Genomic DNA, 22,722 nt, shown 5'->3' on the forward strand with positions numbered 1-22,722 from the left:
GCTGTGCAGGCAGAAGCTCAGACCCCATGCAGGGCTGGAATGCCTTCACGCCATTCAGCAGCAGCTCTCAGGACCAATTAAGGAATGGCCCAAGGAGCACAGAGAATTCTGCCCTGTCCTCTCCAGATTCAAAAAGACAGTTGTCATGAGAAGGGAATCTGAGGGCAGAGTGTCTATAATGGATATGAAAAGGGGGGCTTCCTGGAACACTGACAAGGATATGGTCCTTTATCTATAGTGCAAGAGGAATAGTCCCTATTGATTGTCTACTTCTTGGGGCTTCCATGAGGGTTACGAGCTTTGCTACTCTTGCACTCTCTATGGAATCAAATGCTCGCGGGTTTTGTTTTGTTTTTGTGGTTTGTTGTTGGGTTTGGGATGTTGTTGTTTGTTTTGATTTGGTTGTAGGCTGTGGTTTTTTTTTGGACTTACCAGAAACTACCTGAACATCCGAAGTGCAGCTTAAGAGGCATCTATCACTCCCACCACTCTTAATACAGTGCAGCAATACCTTGGGTGACACATTAGCAGGCAAAGGCCCCTTTAATTCTAAATAGGATAAAACAAATACTCATGGGAGAAGTAAAACATCTACATATGCAATACTAAGAAAATGTCATGCAGCTTCTTATGTAGATGGTACCAGAGAACACCCATGAAATTAATATGCTCTTTAGACAGAAAAAGAAAGCAAAATCAAACCACTGGAGGATCCCACCATGATCATCAGCAAACTCTCATGCAGGGAAACAAAAGGACATAGATAAAAGCAGAGGAAAGAACATCAAAGTCCCTCAAAGTATCTCCTGTTTTTTGTTTGTTTGGTTGGTTTTGGTTTGTTTTTACCAGTTTAAACTTCAGTACCATCATGTCTGATTAAAAAGTAAAGCAGAATACAGAGAACATTGACTCATACCACTTAACTGGACAGATCAAGGTTTCAGATTTGACTACAACCATGTGGCCTTCAAACATTTCAGGAGTGGTAATGTATCTGCTAGGCACCTTACCAACACAATCCTTTTTATTCCAGTGTAATTTGTAGTTAGAGTGACACAGGCATTCATAGTCTCCCAGTGTGTTCACACACAGCTGTTGGCAACCACCATTGTTGATGCTACATTCATTAATGTCTATAGAGGAAAGGTAAAAATAGTTTTTAAAAATAACTTTTACCAAAGTCCTGCATTCTTACTAACACAACTAGATAAATCTGTACAAAAATACCTCTTAGTAGGGTCTAGAAAAGGTCTTTGGAATGCCATCTGGAAACCCACCCTGAAATAGTTTTGTTTTAATGAAAATCCTTCAATGAGTGTCAAAATCAATCAAATGTTGTGGGAAAGGCGATGTCAGGTATGTCCCTGAATGACATATTAGAAAAAAAATATCTCCAGCCTCAGCAATATGTTAACAAGTTAACAAAAAAACCACCAGATCAAGTCTGCACTGCACTGCAACTAGTTAATTAATATTCCCATTTTGGAATAAAGACAGACGATGTGGACAAGATTCACAGTGGCCAACCCTCCAAAGTGCTCAGATAGATACATCTATCATAGAACAATATTTGATTCCAAGTGTGCAAATAACACCACTGAATCACCACAATCCCAGTAAGTCAATTTAGCCAATTTCATGGGCCTTGCCCAGCCCAGTAATGGCCAAGAGGTGGAGAAACTAGCAACAACACTAACTGCCTTTGGTGCACTGTTGCTTGCTGATGCAGAATACACTTTCCATCGCATTATCCTGAGCCCTGCTGAACAGCAATAAGTGGCAGTTCCCTCCCTTACTACTTCCAGGAAGACTTCTAGATCTTTGGCTGAACTTCTGGACTGAAAGTGTTGTAAACAGTAACACAAAGTCCAGATGAAGGACATTCACCAGTGGTGTACCACAGGGGTCAATACTGGGGCCAAGGCTATTTATCCTCTTCATTAAACCTGGATGATGGAACAAGAGTTCACCCTCAGCAAGTCTGCAGCTGATACAAAACTGGGAGGAGTGGCTGATACACCAGACGTTTGTGCCACTATTCAGAGGGACCTCAACAGGCTGGAGAAATAGTGTGACAGGAATTGAATCAACGTCAACAAAGGGAAATGCAAAGTTTGATGTCTCTGCTTCTTGGATCCACCCTGATAGCTGCTTGTCTCCCTCAGCTTTATGACAATTACACATAAACCTATAAAGCTACCACCAACGAATCCCTTATGAGACTCAGTGAGTCCCAGAAAGTTTGTGCAACTGAAGGTATCCAGTTTTCTCAGAGGTAATTGGAGTACTTGTCAATGCTTTCTCCTACCACTTGTTTCCTTCTTGACACAGATAATCATTTGGAGAAAATGCTGTGAAATAGATGACAAAACTGAACTGGTTTCAGGGGAAAAACATTCTACTAGCAGAACTGAGATAGCAGGAGTAGGAATGAGCAACAGAAGAATGATGAAAAAAGAAGGGAACACCTTAAAATTGGTACTACTGCCTAAGATACTACAAAATCAGCTCAAATCCTTACTTTTAACTGACTTTTTGGTAGGATTATGCAGGCAATGGCATCCTATTATCTCCAGTATTTAGTGGCTTCTTCCATATAGCTCAGGTGTACACTCAGTACACCTACCAGTTGTGACAATTGTCAGCAAATGAAGGAGTTACTGTGGTACAAGGATTAGCATCTGAGCAGTTTATATGTTATGAAGAGAAAATTAGCACCCAATCTGTCAATATCTTCCTCTCTTTTCTTGAACTTTTTGTGTAGTAAAGTAGTAAAGCATTTAGGAATATCATTCTTGGCCAATGTAAATTAATGGTACTGCATCAGATAAAGCTCCAATCTAAATCATATAACAATCTGCAATATGCACAAGGATAACCTGCAAAATTGTAATATTCAAAATCATCCAGAGCACCCTGTTCTTACAAGTCCTATTCAACTCACTGTTCATTGAAGTCAATGAGACTTTTGCATATGAAAAATAGGTCGAATCATAGCTTTCACGTCTCGGTGTAAAATGAATCTGTTCTAATAGTCACAGGTGCTTTCTGAATGCTGGCTGGGAAGGGAAAATAATTTGAGCACAGACAGAAGCGAGCTAGGTTAGTTTTCACTTTTGCTGTGTCTCCTTATTACAGTAAAGATTTAAATTTACCGTGAATACCTTATGTATATACATAGGCACATGTCCTACACAGACACTAACTAGACCTGTGGCAATAGCACTCTACCAGTGTGGCCTGCAGTATTCCTTTATAACTCACCTCCACAGTGTGTGAAGCCATAGAGAGCGTATCCTTTGTTACAAGTACACTCAAAAGTGCCTGGATGATTGATGCACGTGTGGTCACATGTCCGTTCGAAAGAGCATTCATCAATGTCTGCAAGTTTTAAGGGATGCATTAGTATCTTTCAGCCTGAAAAGGGAGCACTTATGAGATAACCAAGTTGGACAGAGAGATGCACAGATTTAAGTAAACTAAGCAAATTCTTTTGAAGTAAATAATGCAACACAAGAAATGACAACTTCTAAGAGACCAATTAGTTTGCCAAACAAGCTTTCTCTTGGCAAATATGAAAACTGTTGCTACGTTTTAACAATTATGTTTAAAAGACATTACTTCTCTGCTTTGAAGGAAAAGAAATGCTGGCAGAAACTCTTATTTCTTTAAGAAAAGTTGGCTTATCATTAAAAGCACCTAAAACTTCTGTGACAGTACATTCAGCACGCTATATAGCAATGTTCCCAGATATAAAAAAGTTCCCATCAACATTACTGGCACATAATGTCATACTTCTTTTCATTAAGGTCTTGGGTGCACTTCAAGCTACCACTTTTGAAACAATCTAGGGAAAGTAACAGGAGTGACAAACAAAAGGGAGATGTAAATCTTTAAAATAAACTCATAACCAATTCTATTTAAAAAAATCCAGAAAATCCTTTACTTTTATACTAAGTTTGGTATGTCCTACATCTAACCTAAAAAGGACAATAACATGCCAAAAACACAGGTGATTTTTTTTTTCTGTTGGTTGGTTTAGTTTTCTGAAATTAATCATTAAATGTCAAATAGTTGTCTAAGAAACATAATTAGAAACAGAATTACTCATTTGCCCAGCTCACTGATCCACTTTATGTTGTTTCATACTGTAGCTTTGCCAAAGCCAAAGACCATTTTGATCATTACTTTTTAATGTACTTAACCAGCCTAAACAAGGTTGCTCAATCTGTATGTATACGCTATTATACAATAAAACAAATATGTTCTGTAAATCTCACAGTAGAAATTTATGTCTTCCTAAAAATCAAATGTTTCCATAATGGTTTAGGGAATAGTTATTCCCATCTATGTCTACAAGCTTCTGACTTCACAGATCAGATGACTTACTTTTTTTCTTTCAATAAAGAACACATAGCATTTAAATGTCCCATTAGGAAAAAAAATATTTTGCTGCAATGGTGAAATAGTCTTTAGGATGGATTCATTTAGGATTGGCTTCATTTCTCCCTGTAAGTTATTTTAAGATCATTAATAGAAGGGGGAAAAAAAGCATTATCTTCATCAAGAGATTTTTAATATGATGCTATCTGCACTGCTTCCAGATAATATCTCACTATGACACTAAACATACCTCCTACAATAGTATCAAGACAACAGCATTAACTTAACAGCTGCTTCAGAAATTGAAACACACACACACACGAAAACACAAGGCATGGAAATTCTGGAGTCCATTATCACTTCATCATTGTGGTAGATGTCCAAGCCATGCTGATTTGTTCTACTTTTATTGCCTCTCCAGTGCACATACCTTGACAAGATTTCTCATCTGTTAACAATTTAAATCCTTTTCTGCAGCTGCAATCAAAACTGCCAACAGTGTTTTTACAGAAATGATCACAGCCTCCGTTATTAGATTGACATTCGTCAATATCTGTAAAAACAATCATAATTTAAAAAACTTCAGTGAATAAATAGAATATATTCAACATACTTTCACTGACAAAGCCAGAAAATAATCATACCCAATTGGCTGGAGAATCCCAGAAACAAAACATAACAAATCTGCTACAAATCTTGAGGAAGTTCAGGTCTAGATCTTAAGAATGACCTGGCCCATTCTATTCCATGATTGTGCTAATTTGCTTTCAGCTACATTTGAGTACGTGTATTCACACGAGACCTTTTCCCTACCTTTTGTTTGGAAACATTTTGACTTAAACATTCTCTAAGAGGCTTCAGCTTTTTAAAAGTCCTCTGAGTTCCCTCTTCCTAAGCCCTGACAAAATCTCAGGCAGAATAGACTTCCTGAGCTATCCTATCCTTTTCATGCCAACATTAAAATGAGTTATCTAATATTAATTGACTCAGGCATGGGGATTCCATCATTTTTGCCTAGCAGAACAGTCTGAATATTTAATTATAGGAAAATATGTCCCAATATATTACCTAAACATCCCCTTTCTCCTTACCAGTACTCTAGTTACCCTTAGAGCTGCTTAGACCAGCATAAATAATTCTACTCAGTCTTCTCTGAAATACATTCTGATATTTACTTACAAATATCTACAGTACCCAGTTGACTGGGGATAATATAGTCAAATATGGGACTGCATGCTTTTAAGAACCGACAAGCCTACATTTCCCAGTACTGAACTCTACTATACCACAGACCTACTTATATTGCCTCTTCTCAACCCTCAAAAATGAGGCCATCTTGGTGAGGGAATGGAAAGTGGTGAGGAGGGAGGGCAGAGCAGCAGAGACTTCTGCATGTGATACACTGGAATGTTCTTACAAGGAAGCCATGCATCTCCCATGGCTGCACTGCTTCCCAGATCACATTACTCATACCAGCTTCCCTCTGAATACTGTGTTACTTTCATTAGGAGATGAGTACCTTACAGCAGGGTGCTAGAACACACATGTGCAGGAGTACAAAACTCACCTTTACATGTCTTCCCATCAAACTGGAGCGTGAATCCAACAGGACAGCTGCAGTGAACTCCAGTAGATGTATCCTTACACGTACGATCACAGCCACCATTATTAACTGCACATGTTTCTAGCCAACAATAAATAAAGTTTGCTCAGAGACATTGTAATGGTAAGAAATATCACATGATGATACAAGGTACAGTTCCAAGAACACTGTTCAGCTACATTTAGCCTGATATACATGAGCAACTGCTAAATACATGTGTTGGCAAGATGGGCCTACACTCCCTATGCTCTTCTAGGTGTAACCCATCACTGAAGCCAGTTCTCTTCCACGCACAAGCATACTTTCAGTTCAAGAGAAGCAGGTAAAACTCTATTTCCAGTTTCAGTTTCAGAATGCAGTTTCTTATACATTGTGGAATAATATTCTGTCCTGAAAAGGGAGTGGGGCATCTCAGGAAGGATTCAGTCCAGAACTACGATGGTTACATTAAAAAACAATTCTTCAACATAAGAGGTTTGAGCAAACAGCCAAGTTATTTTGGATAAACACTTTTTACCCATGAGCAACCGTCGCTTCACCCTCTTGTCCACATCAGCTCCTGCTGTAGTGTTTCCCTCAGGAATTTCAACAGCAGCCTCTTCCCTCTCTGTAAGGAGCATGAAAAAAGAAATGAGCAAAAGTGCCTTGACCAGAAATCTCATCTGATATTCAGTATATACAGAAATGCAAACAGATATATCATGCACTAAATTATTGGAGACAGTTGGAGCTAACTAGGCAGAAATAAAATTTAAAAAGGAAAAAAAAAAAAAGAAAGAAAGAAAGAAAGCCATGAAGAACCTCCAGTCAAAGCCACGAGAGTATTTTGCTTTTGTTGCTTCCTTACAACTCCCACTCGTTTCAGTATTCTCAAGATTAATAAAACAGAAAATGCACTACTGATGTGGTGAACAGTAACAAGATGAAAGAACTAATTGAATTGTCATAAACTGCTCTGTTAAGAGCACACTGTCATCATCTATCACAGACTAATGCACGGACAGGCAGTTATGCCTGAGCATTTGATTTCAATCAACAGGCAACAAAGTCTTCCAGAGACTGGAAGACTTTATAGGTCTTAAGTGCTTTCTTCACTGGATAACTGCCTTACAAAAACTGTACTCTAATTGAATTCAGAGTTCTGGTTTTAATGCATGCACAGCTTGGTTACACTCTCTGGCTCATGCTATACAAAAAAAAATGAATCTAAAATGTCCTAGAAAGAAGGAAATCTTCTTTGGTTGGTAACAAGCCTTGTGTTTCAGAGGGACCAGCACTAATTACAGGCTGCAGCAGTATGAGGTAGATACCTATATATGGAAGCATAAGTCACCTGGACCCAACAAACTCACTTGTGTACTAGCAGGTTTCTTAGTTTGGGATTCCTTGGTGTTTTCTAGCTCTGCTATTAATAGAAGTATTAGTCATACACACACAGCAATGTCAAACCACACTCAAGTTAGTCATCAACAGAAAACTACTACTCTGTGTACTGACCCAGACAGGTTTTCCCATCCATATGCATGATGTACTTGGGGTGACACCCACAAATTGGCCCATTATCAGCATCATCACATGTATGTTGACAGCCACCATTTCCATGATTACATGTTACTAGGAAGAAAATATATGTTAGATCTCACAAGTGCTTCTAGCATCTTTGAAAGAAAGTGTCCAATTTTGTCTCCATCTCCCAATACACCTTCCTATCATGCTCCCTTCCTCAGAAATTCTGTGGGACTGAAACAATGCACTGCTCTCTTGGGTAGCTGAGCTTACAAATAATGGTACAACTCCTACAGTACAATTTTTTAATTTTTTTTTTTAAACAAACAGCAGATCTGTGCAATAGTGTCCTGCAAAGTCATTGATTCTAGTTTGGCTCAAATGCTCAGAGTCTAGGCATGTCATCCCAGCTTAGTTGTAACATATCGTATCCCGTATCACTGCAGACAGAACATTATTTGTTCACTTTTGGAAACCATAAGCATATGCAGAATGTTGCATACAAATGCAGCTCCTCTGGTTCTTGGACAGCTCAAATCCTGGTCGGCATTCACAGGCAACGCCTCCTTTGGGTGTTTCTCTGCAGATGTGGGCACAACCATGATCTTTATTCATGCAGCTCATGCCTTCTGCAAAACAGGACAAGTGCAACAGCATCAGCATCCTCGGCATCTCTGTGTGCAGGCAACAGTCAAATCAGATTAGTCCAGTATACACACAGCCAACAGCCTGCTACTTCTGGGAAGGCTCCACAGCAGTAGAACAAAATGTATGAGCTTAAAGACTAGAAGGGCAGAAAGTCCAATCCTGCAAACCAGTGGCCCCCAAGGCTTCTCCAGCTATAATATTTTGTGTGCCCACATTCTTTGATTGCAAGGTCAAAAAGCAACATCCCTAGATTTCTACAGCATCCGCATTCTCATCCCTTGCTCTCATTTTACATCAGCATTTATAAAACCTTTTATAAAAAACACAAGCTGGCTGGTACCTGACAAGATCAAAGCTTAAAGTGACGTTAATTCTTTGCTTATCCACCAGACACTGGAATGTCTAGGATGACACAGAAAAAAAAAATGGCATCCCCATTTCAACTGCTGGTCTACAAAGCAGATTCTCAAAGTCACAGCCTACCTCAGCAATGACCAAGTAATGACCACGTAAACATGCAAGTGGTATCTATGCTGTATGTCAGTTCTTTCTTGTCAACTATTTTGTTTTCATGTTTTTCAGATTTAAACTAATCTCTTTCAAAATAACCCCACTGGGAATTATCACGCTGTTCTGTACTTCTGCACGCCTCCCAGCTGGACAGAACTTGATGCCAGTGTCTGCTGAAACCAAAGGAAAAAGCAAGGTGCCACTAGTGACTTTCTTCCTTTTGGTGCACCTCTCAAAAAACATTGCACCATTTCTGTCTCTGACAATTACAAGCTGTTCACGCACCAGCTCTCAATGGCTGCCATAGTGTTTTGTCTGGCCTCTGCAAAAGGTTCAGGTCAATTAAACAGGTAGGAAATGTTCCTAGAACTGTTGTAAAGGCTTTTTCACCTTAACGCTCGCTCAGCTAAATCAATGCCAGGGCCATTGGCAAGACTGTAACACAATTTGTATGCCCACAACTTAAAACTACATGTCAGCTGGCTGAGTTATCAGAACACCACAGAGCGCTGCTGAAATCTTCTACGTTGCTACACAAATGAGAGAAAAAAAAAAAAAAAAAAAAAGAATACTCTCCTTGGTTATTCTGAGAACACATTTTTGCCATCAAATGCTCTGCCTTGGTGTATTTAGCTTTTATAAGACAACACATTACACCAAAATGTTCTTTTTTCTTGGCAAGAACACTTTGAGAAGACTCAGTGTATACTTCAGCTGCAAGGGCTTATCCCCCTGAAGGTCTGATACCACATTAACCCAGGGGACTTCTACTGACTTGAGCAAATGCACTATCAGAGAAATGAAAAGGGTGAACATGTTGCCAGAAAGGGTCAGCATGAACAATTTCACAGCCTATACATGTATATTTTTAGAATTTATGCAGCACCTTTTGAAGCCTCATACCTAAAAGAAACAAGAAACACTATTGGCAGTCAGTGGCAATCAGAGGTCAGCTCCTCACCATTATTCCATTACTCTTCAGTTAGGTTCTTGCTCCAACTTGCACACAACTGTTTTGGCTATCTGAAGCACAAACCGTGGTACCCTTTCTCTGTTAAGAAAGATTTAAGCAGCAGCAGAATAGATGCTGCAGAGCCTGGATTATTCTGCTCTATTGGTTTTTCCGCTCCTTTCCCACAGTGAGGACCCTGTAGAAGTCTAACAAGACAAGGATGCTGCAGATCCTGCAGCACAGAGACACAGCCCAAGGAGCCCACATGAAAGCTGTCATCTATTATTGTGCTGTCAGTCAAGGAATGGGGCAACCCATGAGACCACAAATTAGCCTTATTAACTCTTGTGTTTTCGTGACTTTTCTGTTCCTAAATATGCAGTATGATTTGGTCTGTTAACTCAGCATTGTTAGACAGCATTAAGGGAATCAACAGCTTAGTTGCTGTTAAAGTTTGTTGTTTGTCTGTGTCTGTTGAGCTACCAAAGGGAAAACCATTCAAGCAGGTACTTTGGTAAAGTTCACTGACATCAGACATATGGTGTAAATGATGAGTTGGGAATTGATCAGTTCTGAACAAGCAGAGTTCAGTCAGGTCTCCACAGAAAGCTAAAAATGCAATTTCCAAATGAGGGCACGTTATTAAAATAAGAGTATCCATTGTGTAACAAAGCACATGATCAAACCCACCAAAATGCAATCTTCTCCACAGTAAATGTTGGGACATCATCACCAATTTGCTAAGAACACTAAGGCTCCATTTAGGGCACTTCCAGGCAGACACTCAGTAGGACAGAGTGAGGGTGGGAGGGGAGGCAATTGCAGAAAGAACAACCCAATATTCTCAGAGGCAGCCCCCTAGGAGCCAAGTGGCAAAAAGCATCAGCACAGACAGAACAGGACCTCCCAGGTATGTTTGCGACCATTTGCATGCTTTCTGCAGCTCTGCATTAAGGCAGATTTTTCCAAAAAGCGTTTTAGTTATCACTGCTGCTCCACAGAAAGAAAGAATCTTAAAGCTATAGCTAACATGGTCACTTGTGCACAAGCTTTCAGGACCATACAGTGGTTTCAGATGTGGCCTTCACATCACAGGTCCAATTAACTCCCACTGACTCAGCACAAAAAGTAGATAGCTATGACCCTGTGAAATACCACAGGAAAAAGTGGCAAGATTCATCATCAATAGCAACAGCAGCTACAAGATGTACTGCAAATTCACTAGTGAAAATTCTACATTTTCATTCAAATTTTCCACATTCTCTTATATGCTGCAAATGAAACAAGATGTGCAATGCTGCCCTGTCAGCCAGATAACAGCACCCCAAAGTAAATCCGTTCTCCTACATATAGATGAAAAGTAGCTCATTCTAAGCAGACAGTCCAGGAAAGATTACGGTTGTGCACAGACAGAGTTCATGTGATTCAAGCAGAGGCTAGGCAGAACCACCAAGAACCTCAGAGGATCCCTGTGCTCCAGACCTACACAATCTTATCAGATGAAAATCAGCTTTAATTATCAAACTCTCCTCTAATAGCTACCTGACCTTGAGTCCCACATTACTGTCTTGGAATAGGTGACAGGGAACCCAGGAGATAAGAGTAAATAGACTTGGAAGGGCAGGTGAGTCAGAGACTTCCCCGTTACTCTAGTCATCTGAAGGAACACAACATCCTCAAGCCTCTGTATTTTTCCAATTTCAACTCCAGCTCACTCTTTTTCTGTGCATGTAAAGGCCAATATTGCAGACCACTAAGAAGAATGTGCCCTCTTAACTGAGCTGAGAGACAGGGAAGGAAATTCTGCCTTATATTATAGATAAGAAATGAAACTGAATAGGTGGGCTAGGCAGCAATGTTTAGATCCATGCTGTGATGCCTTGAGAAAGGACTACTAAGGGATATACAGAGAGATAAGTACATAAGGCAGAGACCTAGCAATGATCAGAAAAGAGGAGAACAAAGTGAGAGGAAAGAGACAACAATGAGATCTGGCTTAAAACAGACCTGCCCACCCAAGAAAAAAAAAAAAGTGGGGAATTCCATGCAGTGCTTCTTCACAGTAATGTGGGAAGGGGAGGGAGGTAAACAGAGTGATGACACGAAAAAAATGGCTTTAAAAACACCAACAACACTTCTGTATTTCAGTATCAAGAATTCCAAAGGTACAATTATTAGTAACAGGATATGCTGCTGCTGTTAGTTCAGGAGAGTTTAGCATACTCAAGAAGCAGCAAATAAGAAGAATTGGAAGCTTTTTTTCCCTTGGCATCAGACAAGACGAGAAGTTAAAACAACTGATCTTCATTCTTGGATTCATCATCCATGCACACAAACACACATCACTGCTGGCAAGGAAACGTGAAGGGAAAAACCTTGCCCTGCCATTGCAGCCTGCTGCAGTAGCAAGCTGAGCAATGGCCTGAGAAATCACCATGCATCACCAGATCTCCATGAGACCAAGCACAATACCAGAGAAGCTGAGAATACAGATTCGTAATTCAAACAAAAGATCAATTCAGCTACGTCAGATGACAGCCACCTCAGTGCACTCATCTCAGGATGGCCATATATGTCTACAAATGCTGATCTCTTCAGTATGGGGAATTTTAAAGTGAGATTTGTTTATTCATGCTCAGATTCCTCTTATAGTCATGCCAACGATAAGCCTTAGATTAAAGAAAGCTTTGCAGCCTTAAATACTTCTTAGGAAGATATTCACTGTACAGTTCAATGGACAACTCCCTGATCTGAGTAACCACTTTAAAGTATTCCCCAAGGGCATCCAAAATAATTTTGTTCAACCCAATGTCTAATTAGACATCCAAGGCTCTCAGATCTTTTAAAGGTAGTTTCATAAAGGTTTCACTCAAAACAAAGAACACTATTTGAATACCTTTGGGGCTGACAAACAATAAATCTCTTAGCTGAAACCTAAACATTGTATGGGGAATCTAAAAGGTACCTAGAGGTAATGTAGCTTTTGCCTTGTAACTGAAGTCGGTAGAAACTGTCAGAACTCACTGTCCCTCAGTTTATTGCCATTTCCTGGATCAGGACACAGCTCAGCTGCACAACAGAGCATAAAGTACACTGGGAGTATAGCAGTACAGCCTTTAAAAAGCATAACGCTGCAGACATACGGGTGGGATCAAAGGGGCAGAAGGGATGCAGACAGTCTTCAAAGTCACTTAGAAGATCCTGACACAGTGCTCCTTTTAAAAGAATTGAGGACTTCAAGATACTTCACAGCCTCAAAAAACTCAAACTAAAAATACTTTTGAATCTGCTATAGAGAGTTTGCCGTGAGGAGTTTGTCAAAAACTCCTGCTTGGTGCGTGGAGGGAAGCAGCCAGTACCTTCTGAGCGGTGGATGCATGTGTGCTGGTTGTCACTTAGAAAGAATCCTTCCTTACAGCGGCACTCGTAGCTCCCCACAGTGTTGACGCAAACGTGCTGGCAACCACCATTGTTGAACGTGCATTCATCCATATCTGAAAGAGAGAGAAAGAGATCAGCTTCGTACCTGCCCTATATGAAAATCACCGCTACAAATGAACACCGAGACAGCTATTTGGGTTAGCTGCTCAATATACAGCACAGACACCAGGTCCCTAACCAGCAGGTACCCACCCAGGCAGCCGGGGCTAGCCTGTTGTTCTGTCAGCCTTGCACAAGTATATTTCTGCCCCCCACTCTTCCCGTTTGCAGTTTGGCCAGTCAGTCACAGGGCTCCCAGGAAATTCTGGCCAACTAAACAAGAAGGCAGAGCAACTTCAGGGAAGACAGAAGCAGGGTACCTGCACTAGGCCCACACTTCATGTAGGAGAACATCACTTGCCTCAGCTCCCTACTCCACATAGGAGAATATACACTGCCTCTCAGAGCAGCCAGAGAGTACTACCACTAAGCAACCTAGCGCATTTACATCTAGGTTGAGCATCCATGCCTGGTCCTATCTTGCTCCGTGATATACAGCTTTGGTTCCAAACCCAAACAAGCAATGTATGGTGTTTTTCAGTAAGATCCCCATTCTGAAGCAAAGGTGGAAGAAAAACACCAAGTTCAAAATAAGATTGGCTTAAATATAAAACCTTCCTCTTCTTCCTCCTTGCTTTTGCTCTAGCTACAAGTCATACATCACATGTTCTGATGCTCAGTTTGGTTTATTATCCTCCTCCCTCAACTCTAGTTCATCATCACTTACCGTCAAGGCTGCTGTCATGTTGCCTGACCACAGTCAAGGACAAGAGCAGAAGTTCTGGAAATAGGTTCAATGTTGATGTTGCAATACGTAGAGCTTCAACAATACCAGAGATTATAGAAACGTTCAATTTGCAAGATAGCCAAGAGAAAAGAAGAGTAGAAAAACCTTCAGATATGCCTCTGAATACAGGATGTTCATCCCAGTCTCCAGTTCTTCTGAATTTCATCCTTTATATGCTGGAGACTTCTGTAACCTCTGGCAGCAAATAATTTTCTTACCCTAATTTTCCAATTTTTCAAATGCTGGTTTGAACAGGAAGCAAAAATGCTCAGTACCTTAGAAAAAAAATTAGCAAGACAAAACATTGCTTAGGGAAAGCACTGGTCTCATTTGCAAGTTCAAATGGGACACTATATTTGCTCCCTGTTCTGTTCATTGTTCCTGTGATAATTGTACAATGTTTTTAATTTAACACTTTAGCATTTCTGGCATAAAACAGCTGCCTTCCAAAAAATGGGGAAAAAGAAAGGCTTTTAGTAAAAAGCATAATGCGGCATTACACCAGATTTAATTTCTACTGAAGGCAATGAGTAAGCCAATGGGATGCAAAGGAATGTGACCTGCTCATAGCAACAAGAGCGGCTGACATATCTCCATCACAGAGAATCTGAGTATTTTAGAGAGCTACAGTGCTGTGAATGTCCAAACAATCATGAATAAACAGCCACCATGAGCCTGCAGTACTACAGATTTGAACTCCAGCAGATGTTTCTGCCTTACGGCCCTTGGAAAGATTACAAAACATCATCTCTTTCCAAAAAGTAATTGTCTATTTGGCTAAAACCCAGACACACAGCTGAGATCTTCAAAAATGAGTGCGAAAGGAGAGCAACCATGGTGTAAAGACAGTAAATAAACAGATTAAGAGAAGATGTGATCCAATTTGCTGCTGCATACCAAAATATTTATTTAAAGTTTACATCATATCTCAAAAATTGGCTGGTCAGTAAAAACTTCACCGTATGTCAATGACATTTTATTTTAAAAAGTCTGCCATGCAGTACTGAGCAGCTTCCCAGTACTGTAACAGGTGGCAGATTTTGGTCAATGTTCTGTCTGTCTTTCTGATCCCAAACAAGTCAGTGGAATTATGTTCTAGAGGGGCTACTGGATACTAAGAGAACGTACCCTTTGGTGGCATTACAAGAGGCAATGCGTTAGCTCACTTTCAGCCCTTCTTAATAACCTCAGCTGAACTCCACTGTGTGTTTACACAAAGGCAAGAGAGAAAAAAATAAGATGTCCTCAATATGTTAAAGCATCAGCAAATCGTTTGCTTCCCTCTCTATTTTCTTTAGTGAAATACTTGAACTCGGTGACTTCACCCTCTCCCCTCCATTTACGCTATAACGAAGTTAATCTGTGGGCATGCACCAGACTCACAGCCGGTAAAACTCAACACAATCCCCACTGGAGAATCCAGAGCTTTTCTCATTTGACCCAGAAGAAGATAGAGCCCAGGGATGCACATCCACACACAAATGTGCAGCAGAAGAGAAAAAAACTGAGTTATCTCTGGAAAAGCAAATGTGACAGTTTCTGCAGCATGGGGTGGTGGGGAAAGAGAGAGAGTGTGCAGGGTCAAGGGAGTGCTACCTGGAGTGAACATGTTTCCAGGGTTGTGTACTTTGCTTCACATTAACTACCCAGGAAAACCCTGAGCATTTTGTTTAGGCCCTCTTAACTTCAACACCCCTGTCATACACAGCAACTGCACAGCCCTAATTGTGTGCCCTTTCCTTATAGCTTGCATGTCAGGAAGGGCTCAGACATTGGAAGAGTGAGAAGCCCATACGTTCTAGACCTCGCAAGAGAAAAGGTTTTAGGTAAAGAAATACACGTGAGAATTGACTCTAAGTTAACTTTGGAACAGAAAAGACGATGACAGCACGTGTTCTTTTAAGGAAAGCCATTTAGTATAATACTAGGCGCCACTTCACACATTTTAATCCAAAACACTTAACAGAAACAGAGAAGCACAACTACCCTCAAACGGTGAAAGCGCAATGACCCTCACTCAGACGGGGAAAGCACCACACTGGGATGGCGCATCGGCGCCTGCAATTCCCCCTTCCCATCAGTGACCTTCTCCTCCAGCCGAGCTGATTAAGCACAACAGATGACCACGCATTTCCCAGGAACGCCGCTAACACGTTACAGCATTCCCACTCGCAATGCTCACAAGCACACTTACCCAAGCAGTTGTGGCCGTCGTGAGCCAACATAAAGCCGTCGTAGCAAGTGCAGCGGTAATTCCCCGGAATGTTGAAACACTCGTGGACACAGCCTCCATTGAAGTCGTTATCACATTCATCAATGTCTACGGAATAAAGCAAAAGTCAACGTGATGGATGCTTGCCTGAGTGTTATAGACACTGCGCGATGAGACCGTGTAACTGTGAACAGCAACTGCTGGCCTAAATCGTCATTGTCTTGCAAATAGGCAACACTTAACGCATTACTTGCTAAATGTTTCCAAAGAGGGACAAAATACCCTGAGATTCCCACAGAGCTTAGCCTTATAGGCTAAGGTTTTTAAGGCTGCTGATTAAACAAACTAATGATTAGACCAAGTGGTATTACTAGGCTAAAAGCCATGCAATTGTTTCTCTTTTGATTTTGTAACTGAGAAAAATCAATCAGATCTTTTAAGATCAGCCTGAAAAAACAAATCGTCCCCTATCTTTTAAGGCATTATTTCTTATTTTTCTGCTTTGTCTTCTCAGAAATATCTCATGTTTTCACATGTAATATCCCGTTACATTTTAGTAACACCGTCTTTAAAAGGCCACCAGATGATGTGGGAGGGGGTGGCGGTAAAGCAATCAGTAGTCAGAGGTTGTTTTTTTAGGTTCTCTGCAACAGACAAAAGTAAGATGACGCAATCAAAGGGTGACAGCACGAAAGCACACAAAGTAAAAATAAGAAAGTTAGTATCCACAGGTCATTGTCTGCCCTTGTCAAGGCAGAATTCAAGTTGACTAAAAGCTTATCTGAACACCTTCACACAATTCTTCTGTGGAACTCCGTGCTGCATGGTATCGCACACATCGAGATCTCTGAAGCGTTCAAAAAACATCTCAGACACATGTAACATGGGCGATCCACTTCAGAACAGCAAAAAATTAAAGAAGAAAATATGCCACCATTTGGGAAATCACAGGAAATTGCTCATAAAAAACATGTTCCACCTCTATGCTACTGGCAGGAAATTTTTCAGTGGCTACGCATTTGCATACTACAGTATTTCTTTCCCCCTCTTTAGCTTGCTAGAGGCAATTAGAAATTAAAAATAATAATAATAATAATAATAATAAATCACTGTTTCAACCTCATAATGTAGTCCCTGTGTTCCTCCAGCAATTACACTGTGAGCAGCTCCTAAACCTGAAGGTGAGCGCCTTCACCAGTACCTAGTATATTTGTAAAACCCAAAGTCATAAGCAGCAAGTAAGGACTACAGTAAAGCATCAAAGCCTCCTACTTCTGGGTACCAACCTAGCTGCAAACAAAAGTTGAACGAGTCCCATATACTTGGCCAAGGCCTTGTCCCACGCTGGCCAAGGTGAAGGGCACTTGGTGCTGACCAGCCTATCTCATGCACAGTAGCACGTGGGACCTCCAGAACATTTTTATGCGAGATTTCAGTCCCAGTATCCCAGCTGACATTTGCTTTACAGAGAGAAGAAACTTCCTACTATGGACCTGCCCTTCCCTTGCTAATTCTATCAGTTCCAAAGAACACTCCAGGACCTTGCAGGAAGGCAGAGAGGTGCAATTACTGAGACAAGGCAGAGCAGAGCAATTCTATCGTTTTACCTTCACATTTCTTCCCTTCGCCAGTGTAACCCACTTTGCACATGCACTTGTACAGCTTCGGGGTATTTTGACATATAGCATCTGGATGGCAGTCGTCAAGCCCCAGGGCACATTCATCCACATCTGTGAAAAGATACCAAATTCAAAAAAGGATGCCAGAAGACGGAGAATAGGGCATAAGTCCTGTATGTTTCACAGACTAGATGATAAAAGGCTGCAAGCATGCACATACCAATTTTAAATCCAAGACAAAAACATGCAGAGAGAGTATATAGACTGAAACCTGTACCTGTACCAATGGCTGTACCCGCACATGAATACACCTGTATGCAGTTCAGATAAGTTTGCACAAAGCTTTTGTGCTCACTTATAAACACATCTACATTAATCTATTATAGGCTAGATCCCCCATGAGATTTAGCCGATGAAGTTTTACAGCAATTTGTTTACCCCAGAAGGAGCTATGTCTGTATCTCTTCGCAGAACTGTTGAGAAGAGCTGCTGTTCATCTTTCTGGTTAACATAAAGCTAATACTGGAAGAGATCTCCATCGCATCCATAGTATCACCCTTAGGAAGCCCAAAGTCTCTTAAACTAAGAATGTGAGTTCACAGAAATAATGAAATTTCCAAGCTGCCAACCTGCAACACGTTAAAAGACTGGCTTACCATTAAACAGACGCGTAACCTATTAATAACACATTTTTATTGCTTATTTTTTTTTGTTTTAATACAGAGATAGCGTCTGTTGAGCAGCACTGCCAAGTCACCTGGCCAGCCACCCCGAGCACAGCACGCTGAAGCAGCTCCAGAGCCGGGGAAGCGAGGGGAAAGAGAAACGCCAATAGGCAGGAGCCCTGGAGACGGAGGAGCACAGACAGGAGAGGAGGGAAGAGAAGTTACGGGCAGCGGCGGTTTTGCAGGCGGCGGGGGAGAGTCGCGAGGCAGGGACAGGGACAGGCAGGGACAGGGACAGGCAGGGACAGGCAGCTCTCCAGCCGGACCCCGCCACGAGTTGCCGGCGCGGCTGTCAGCCGCTTTGTGCGGCGGGGACCGCGCCGTGCCCGGCTCCGCTCCCGGCCGCAGCCGCAGCGTTCTCCGCGCCCCGGGTCCCGGCGGCAGCGGCCGCCGCGCTGAGGCGCCCGGTGCCCGGCCCGCACCTGCCCGCCAACGGCCGCTAACGGCCGGCGCGCGCCCCGCCAACGGCTCCCCGCGCGGCCCCGCTGCCGGCCAGGTGCCGCCGTGGTGCGGGGCTGCGGCACTCACCGGGGAGGGGCAGGGCGGCGGCGCCCGGCGCGGGCAGCAGCAGGAGCAGCAGCGGCAGCGCCCGCGCCCCCGCCGCGCCGCGGCGGCCGCCGGACCCCATGGATGGCGCTGAGGCGGCGGCGGCGGCGGCTGCCTGCTGCTGCTGCTGCTGCCGCCGCCGGGCGGGAGGGGAGGAGGCGTCTGCGGGCCCGCCTCGCACCGACGACGGCGGGCGCGGGGCGGCCGGGGCTGGGCGGGCCTCCCCGGGCCTCCCCTGCCCTCCCCGCCGGCCGCCCCCCACAGGCAGGTGTGGCGGGGAGCGGCGCTGCCCCGGCCCCGGCCCCGGCCCCGGCCCCGCCGTACCTCACCTCAGGAGCACGCCGGGTGCCGGCGGCAGCTGCCTCGGGGCCGCAGCTCCCGGCGGGGTTCACAGCGTTGGTGAATCTTCAGAGCGAAACTTGCCCCCGGTCTTTGTTTCCTTAATGGCAGCTGTAAATTAGCGCTGTCTCACCGCAGCATCAGGCTTCACTGCTTTTGAAATGATCAAAGTTGTCCCCTTTTAAAATCCAGTGAGAAACGACCCATTGTACGGCGGGGGCAGTTCCAGCCCCAGTCCAGCTCGTCTATAAATGCATAAAGCTGCCCATTAAACGCTCCAAGGGCTCTCCAACAAACCCCACAACAAACCCCAAAGCTCCCCTTACTGTCAAGTAATAAAGGGACGAAGGCTGTCTCCCCCGTTTCCACGCTCTCTCGTGCAGGCAGCCACATTCACGGTGGGAATTCACAGATCCTAACCGAGCATGGGACTTCACCTCTCCCCGGGGATGCCCGTGAAGGTGTCTCTTCAAACAACCCCCCAGATGCAGACAAGCCACTTCCCATTGAAGCACACGACTACAAGCTACCTTACAGGACAGCTGTTACACATTTTCAGCACTTTCCACTCAAGGTTCCTCAGGGAGCCCGACCGGTATTAATTCAGTTAAAATTCATCACCAGATGTGACAACACAGCATCTACATATGCGGTGTAGCAGAAAAACAGAGACCCCGAAGAGGCAAACAGCCCATACAACCAAAGCTTTCTGAGACACAGTAAAAGCAGAGCTGCTTGTTTACTTTTGTAAACTAAAAGAAAAAGTGGCACAAAAATTTAGGAATGCCCCAGTTAGATCAAAAGATTTCAACACACAGCTAGGAAAACAAACAGGAACAAATTTATCTTCGTTAATCAAACTATGTCTTACACATAAATCTTGAAGTTCTTTGTGATGGACCTTAGCTGTAATTTAACATATAATACTCATTTATTTATGATGAAGGGTTGCCATTAAAATATCTCTTTGAAGACACAAAACAGATTGAAGCCCAGACCTTAACTCAGATGTCTTTCTATAGCCTTCTTTAGCCGTTTCTATTCAACTACAGAGTGACAGAGAGAGATGACAAGCACTGAGTACAAAGATTTTTACTGGAAGGGGGAAGCTAGAAATTGATGGAGTGCTAAGAACTTAAGTATGTTGAAAGAAAAAAAATAAATAGCAGCAGTTGTTCAAAAAAAAAAAAACAGAACCCAAACAGCACTGACTGTTTTTCTTCAGCAATTAACAACATTAAATAACATCACAGATACTTAGGAAAAAAAATAGCTACCAGTAAAACTTCACAAGAAGCATAAGTAATCAGGGTATTTTCATACATTATACATACTGATCCTAAAATCAATAGCAAAGTTTTTGCTCCTCTAGGTATCTGACAACATTTTAGTTTTGAGCCAAGTTTTTTCAGCTTGTGTGGACCAAAGTGCCATTCAGTTATGTTTCATGGAGGCTTTGGGGAGTTGACAAGCAAAAGCTTACTTTTGGTGAAAGGCTTGTACTTCTGAAGGCCTGCCTGCTTTTTCCGATTGTACTAATGTGCATACTGTGCTATGATCTTGCAAAAGCTGGCACTTGTTCCTGCAAACCTTGTCCGATCTCTTTGGACCACAAGGATCCACGATTCCGCCTGCCCTCCACTCAAACTAAATTCTGCTTGAAGCTGCTTCACACCAAAGGATATAGACTAAGCTGTCAAAGAGCAGTCTGATATTGAAACTGCTTTGGAAATTCTGCACCTGATCTCCTGGATAAAGTTGAATACACCAGAGATCTGGGATTTAAAAAAAAAAAAAAACTGCTCTTATGCTTTATAATCCTTGCTAAATTTTATTATTAAATGATAAGCAAATATTTACTTAAGGACATCTAGAATGCTATTTCATTTGTACTTGAATGTAGTGAGAAGTAATGGGTCTGCTTTTGGGGTAATTTTGACCCCAAATTTAACACAACCGAATGAGTGCTTGTGACAGAAGCTGAACATGGGTGGGAGAGCAGTGAAAAAAGGGAAGAGGGCCGACATACAAGTGAAAGAATACCTTCAAATATTTATTTATTCCAAAGCCTTTCACATATGCCTCAGAGCTTTAGTTTCAAGATCTTCTAATCTCTATATGCATACTGGGTTCTGAACAACTGGAATCCTTTGAGATGAATCACTCAGTTTTGCACTTAGTATTTCCATCCTAGCATCCAACAGTTTTACAAGCTACTCATCGTCTTGTTGTGGAGATCTACATAAAATAACACAGCTTTCAGTCTTCAGCGTTCAATTGTGCAATTTAACAGTGCCTTTCAGATTGAGAGAGACATACGTATGGCTTACCTCAGAGAGAAAATCTGGGGTACTCTGGTCACAAGCAGTCTATTAGACCTTCTCATGGAACTTATACTCCTTGTCTAAGTCTTTTTATGCCACTGGTAGAAAAACCTCCTCAAAATAAACATCAGATATACTGATGATATTTCAAATGTTGTAGGATCTGTCTTAAAACACCTGCCACTGAAATTATGATAAACTGTACCTTGCTCATTTCAGGGCTTAATAAAATACGTTTATTAATGAATACACATCCATGATTTCATAGTAAGAAGTCCCTTTTCCCTTATGTGAAGTGATTTGTGCACAACTGCACCATGCAGTTCTTTAACTAACTCCTTTGTACTTCTTTGAGAGAACCTCCCAAGGTATCTCCACCAACAAATCATAACGCCAGCACATTTCTAAACCCGGTGTGTTTGGACTAGTTAGTCAGCAGACAATCCCTGCCTAACACTCAAACTCTCCTCACCGGCTGACATTAAGCCTCACCTTCTATAAAATCACCTCGGACCTGGCACATGGAAAAGTGCTGTGAAGGCAGCAGTTGCACAACATGCTTTGCTCACCAAGGCCCCTGACCTTTTTGTTCCTTCCCCTTGGGAGAAGATCGGAGGCCACCCACAGTGAAGCAAATGTGCTTCTGAAGCTGTGCTTACCTCAGAGCTCCATCCAGGCCTGCCCCACGGACATCCTTACAGCACCCTGCGGAAGAATTAGGAGCAGCAGATCTTATGAGCCCAGGGAAGGAAGATGTTAGACTCAGTTTCCAAGACAGGCAAGCTTGGCATTTTGCACAGCCGCCACTTGCTTGGCAGCACATACTGAGTTCACAACCATACCCCCGAGCCTATCTAAGGCTCAAAACACTCCTTGGAGCATGGGGCAGGTAGAGCTCATCCTCTCAGCATCTCCCCCAGCAAGTCCACAGCACAATACCACCAGTGGTTAGTGCTGCAGTCACTGACAACTCAGGAACACCAATGTGTTTCTTCCCATGAGAGATCTTAAAACTTCTTTCACTTTGTTTAAAAAACCCTCCAACACAGATCAGGGTGTGTGGAAGAAAAACAAATTAAAAAAAAAAA

General features: G+C 42.4%; 1 protein-coding gene across 6 annotated transcripts in view; it reads right to left on the minus strand.

Moving 5' to 3' along the window:
* SCUBE2 (signal peptide, CUB domain and EGF like domain containing 2) overlaps nt 1–19,089 on the minus strand; it is a 41,887-nt gene extending 22,798 nt beyond the window's left edge. For 4 of the 6 annotated variants that reach the window (XM_082762142.1, XM_082762143.1, XM_082762141.1 and 1 more), the window contains exons 1-12: nt 18,954–19,089; nt 17,689–17,811; nt 16,064–16,189; nt 12,962–13,096; nt 7,996–8,121; nt 7,484–7,600; nt 6,504–6,593; nt 5,951–6,067; nt 4,814–4,936; nt 3,265–3,381; nt 1,011–1,133; nt 433–549 (exon numbers count right to left, since the gene is read on the minus strand). In XM_082762142.1, coding sequence (XP_082618268.1) covers nt 433–549; nt 1,011–1,133; nt 3,265–3,381; nt 4,814–4,936; nt 5,951–6,067; nt 6,504–6,593; nt 7,484–7,600; nt 7,996–8,121; nt 12,962–13,096; nt 16,064–16,189; nt 17,689–17,811; nt 18,954–19,053 — 1,414 coding nt within the window. In that variant the 5' untranslated portion in view covers nt 19,054–19,089. The remainder of the gene's footprint in view (nt 1–432; nt 550–1,010; nt 1,134–3,264; nt 3,382–4,813; nt 4,937–5,950; nt 6,068–6,503; nt 6,594–7,483; nt 7,601–7,995; nt 8,122–12,961; nt 13,097–16,063; nt 16,190–17,688; nt 17,812–18,953) is intronic. The other 2 variants (XM_082762145.1, XM_082762144.1) reach the window with 1 other exon arrangement.
* Nucleotides 19,090–22,722: the final 3,633 nt, after the last annotated feature.

The sequence above is a fragment of the Aythya marila genome (genome assembly GCF_965140915.1).
Source record: "Aythya marila genome assembly, chromosome: 5".
In the NCBI taxonomy this organism is placed as follows: Eukaryota; Metazoa; Chordata; class Aves; order Anseriformes; family Anatidae; genus Aythya; species Aythya marila.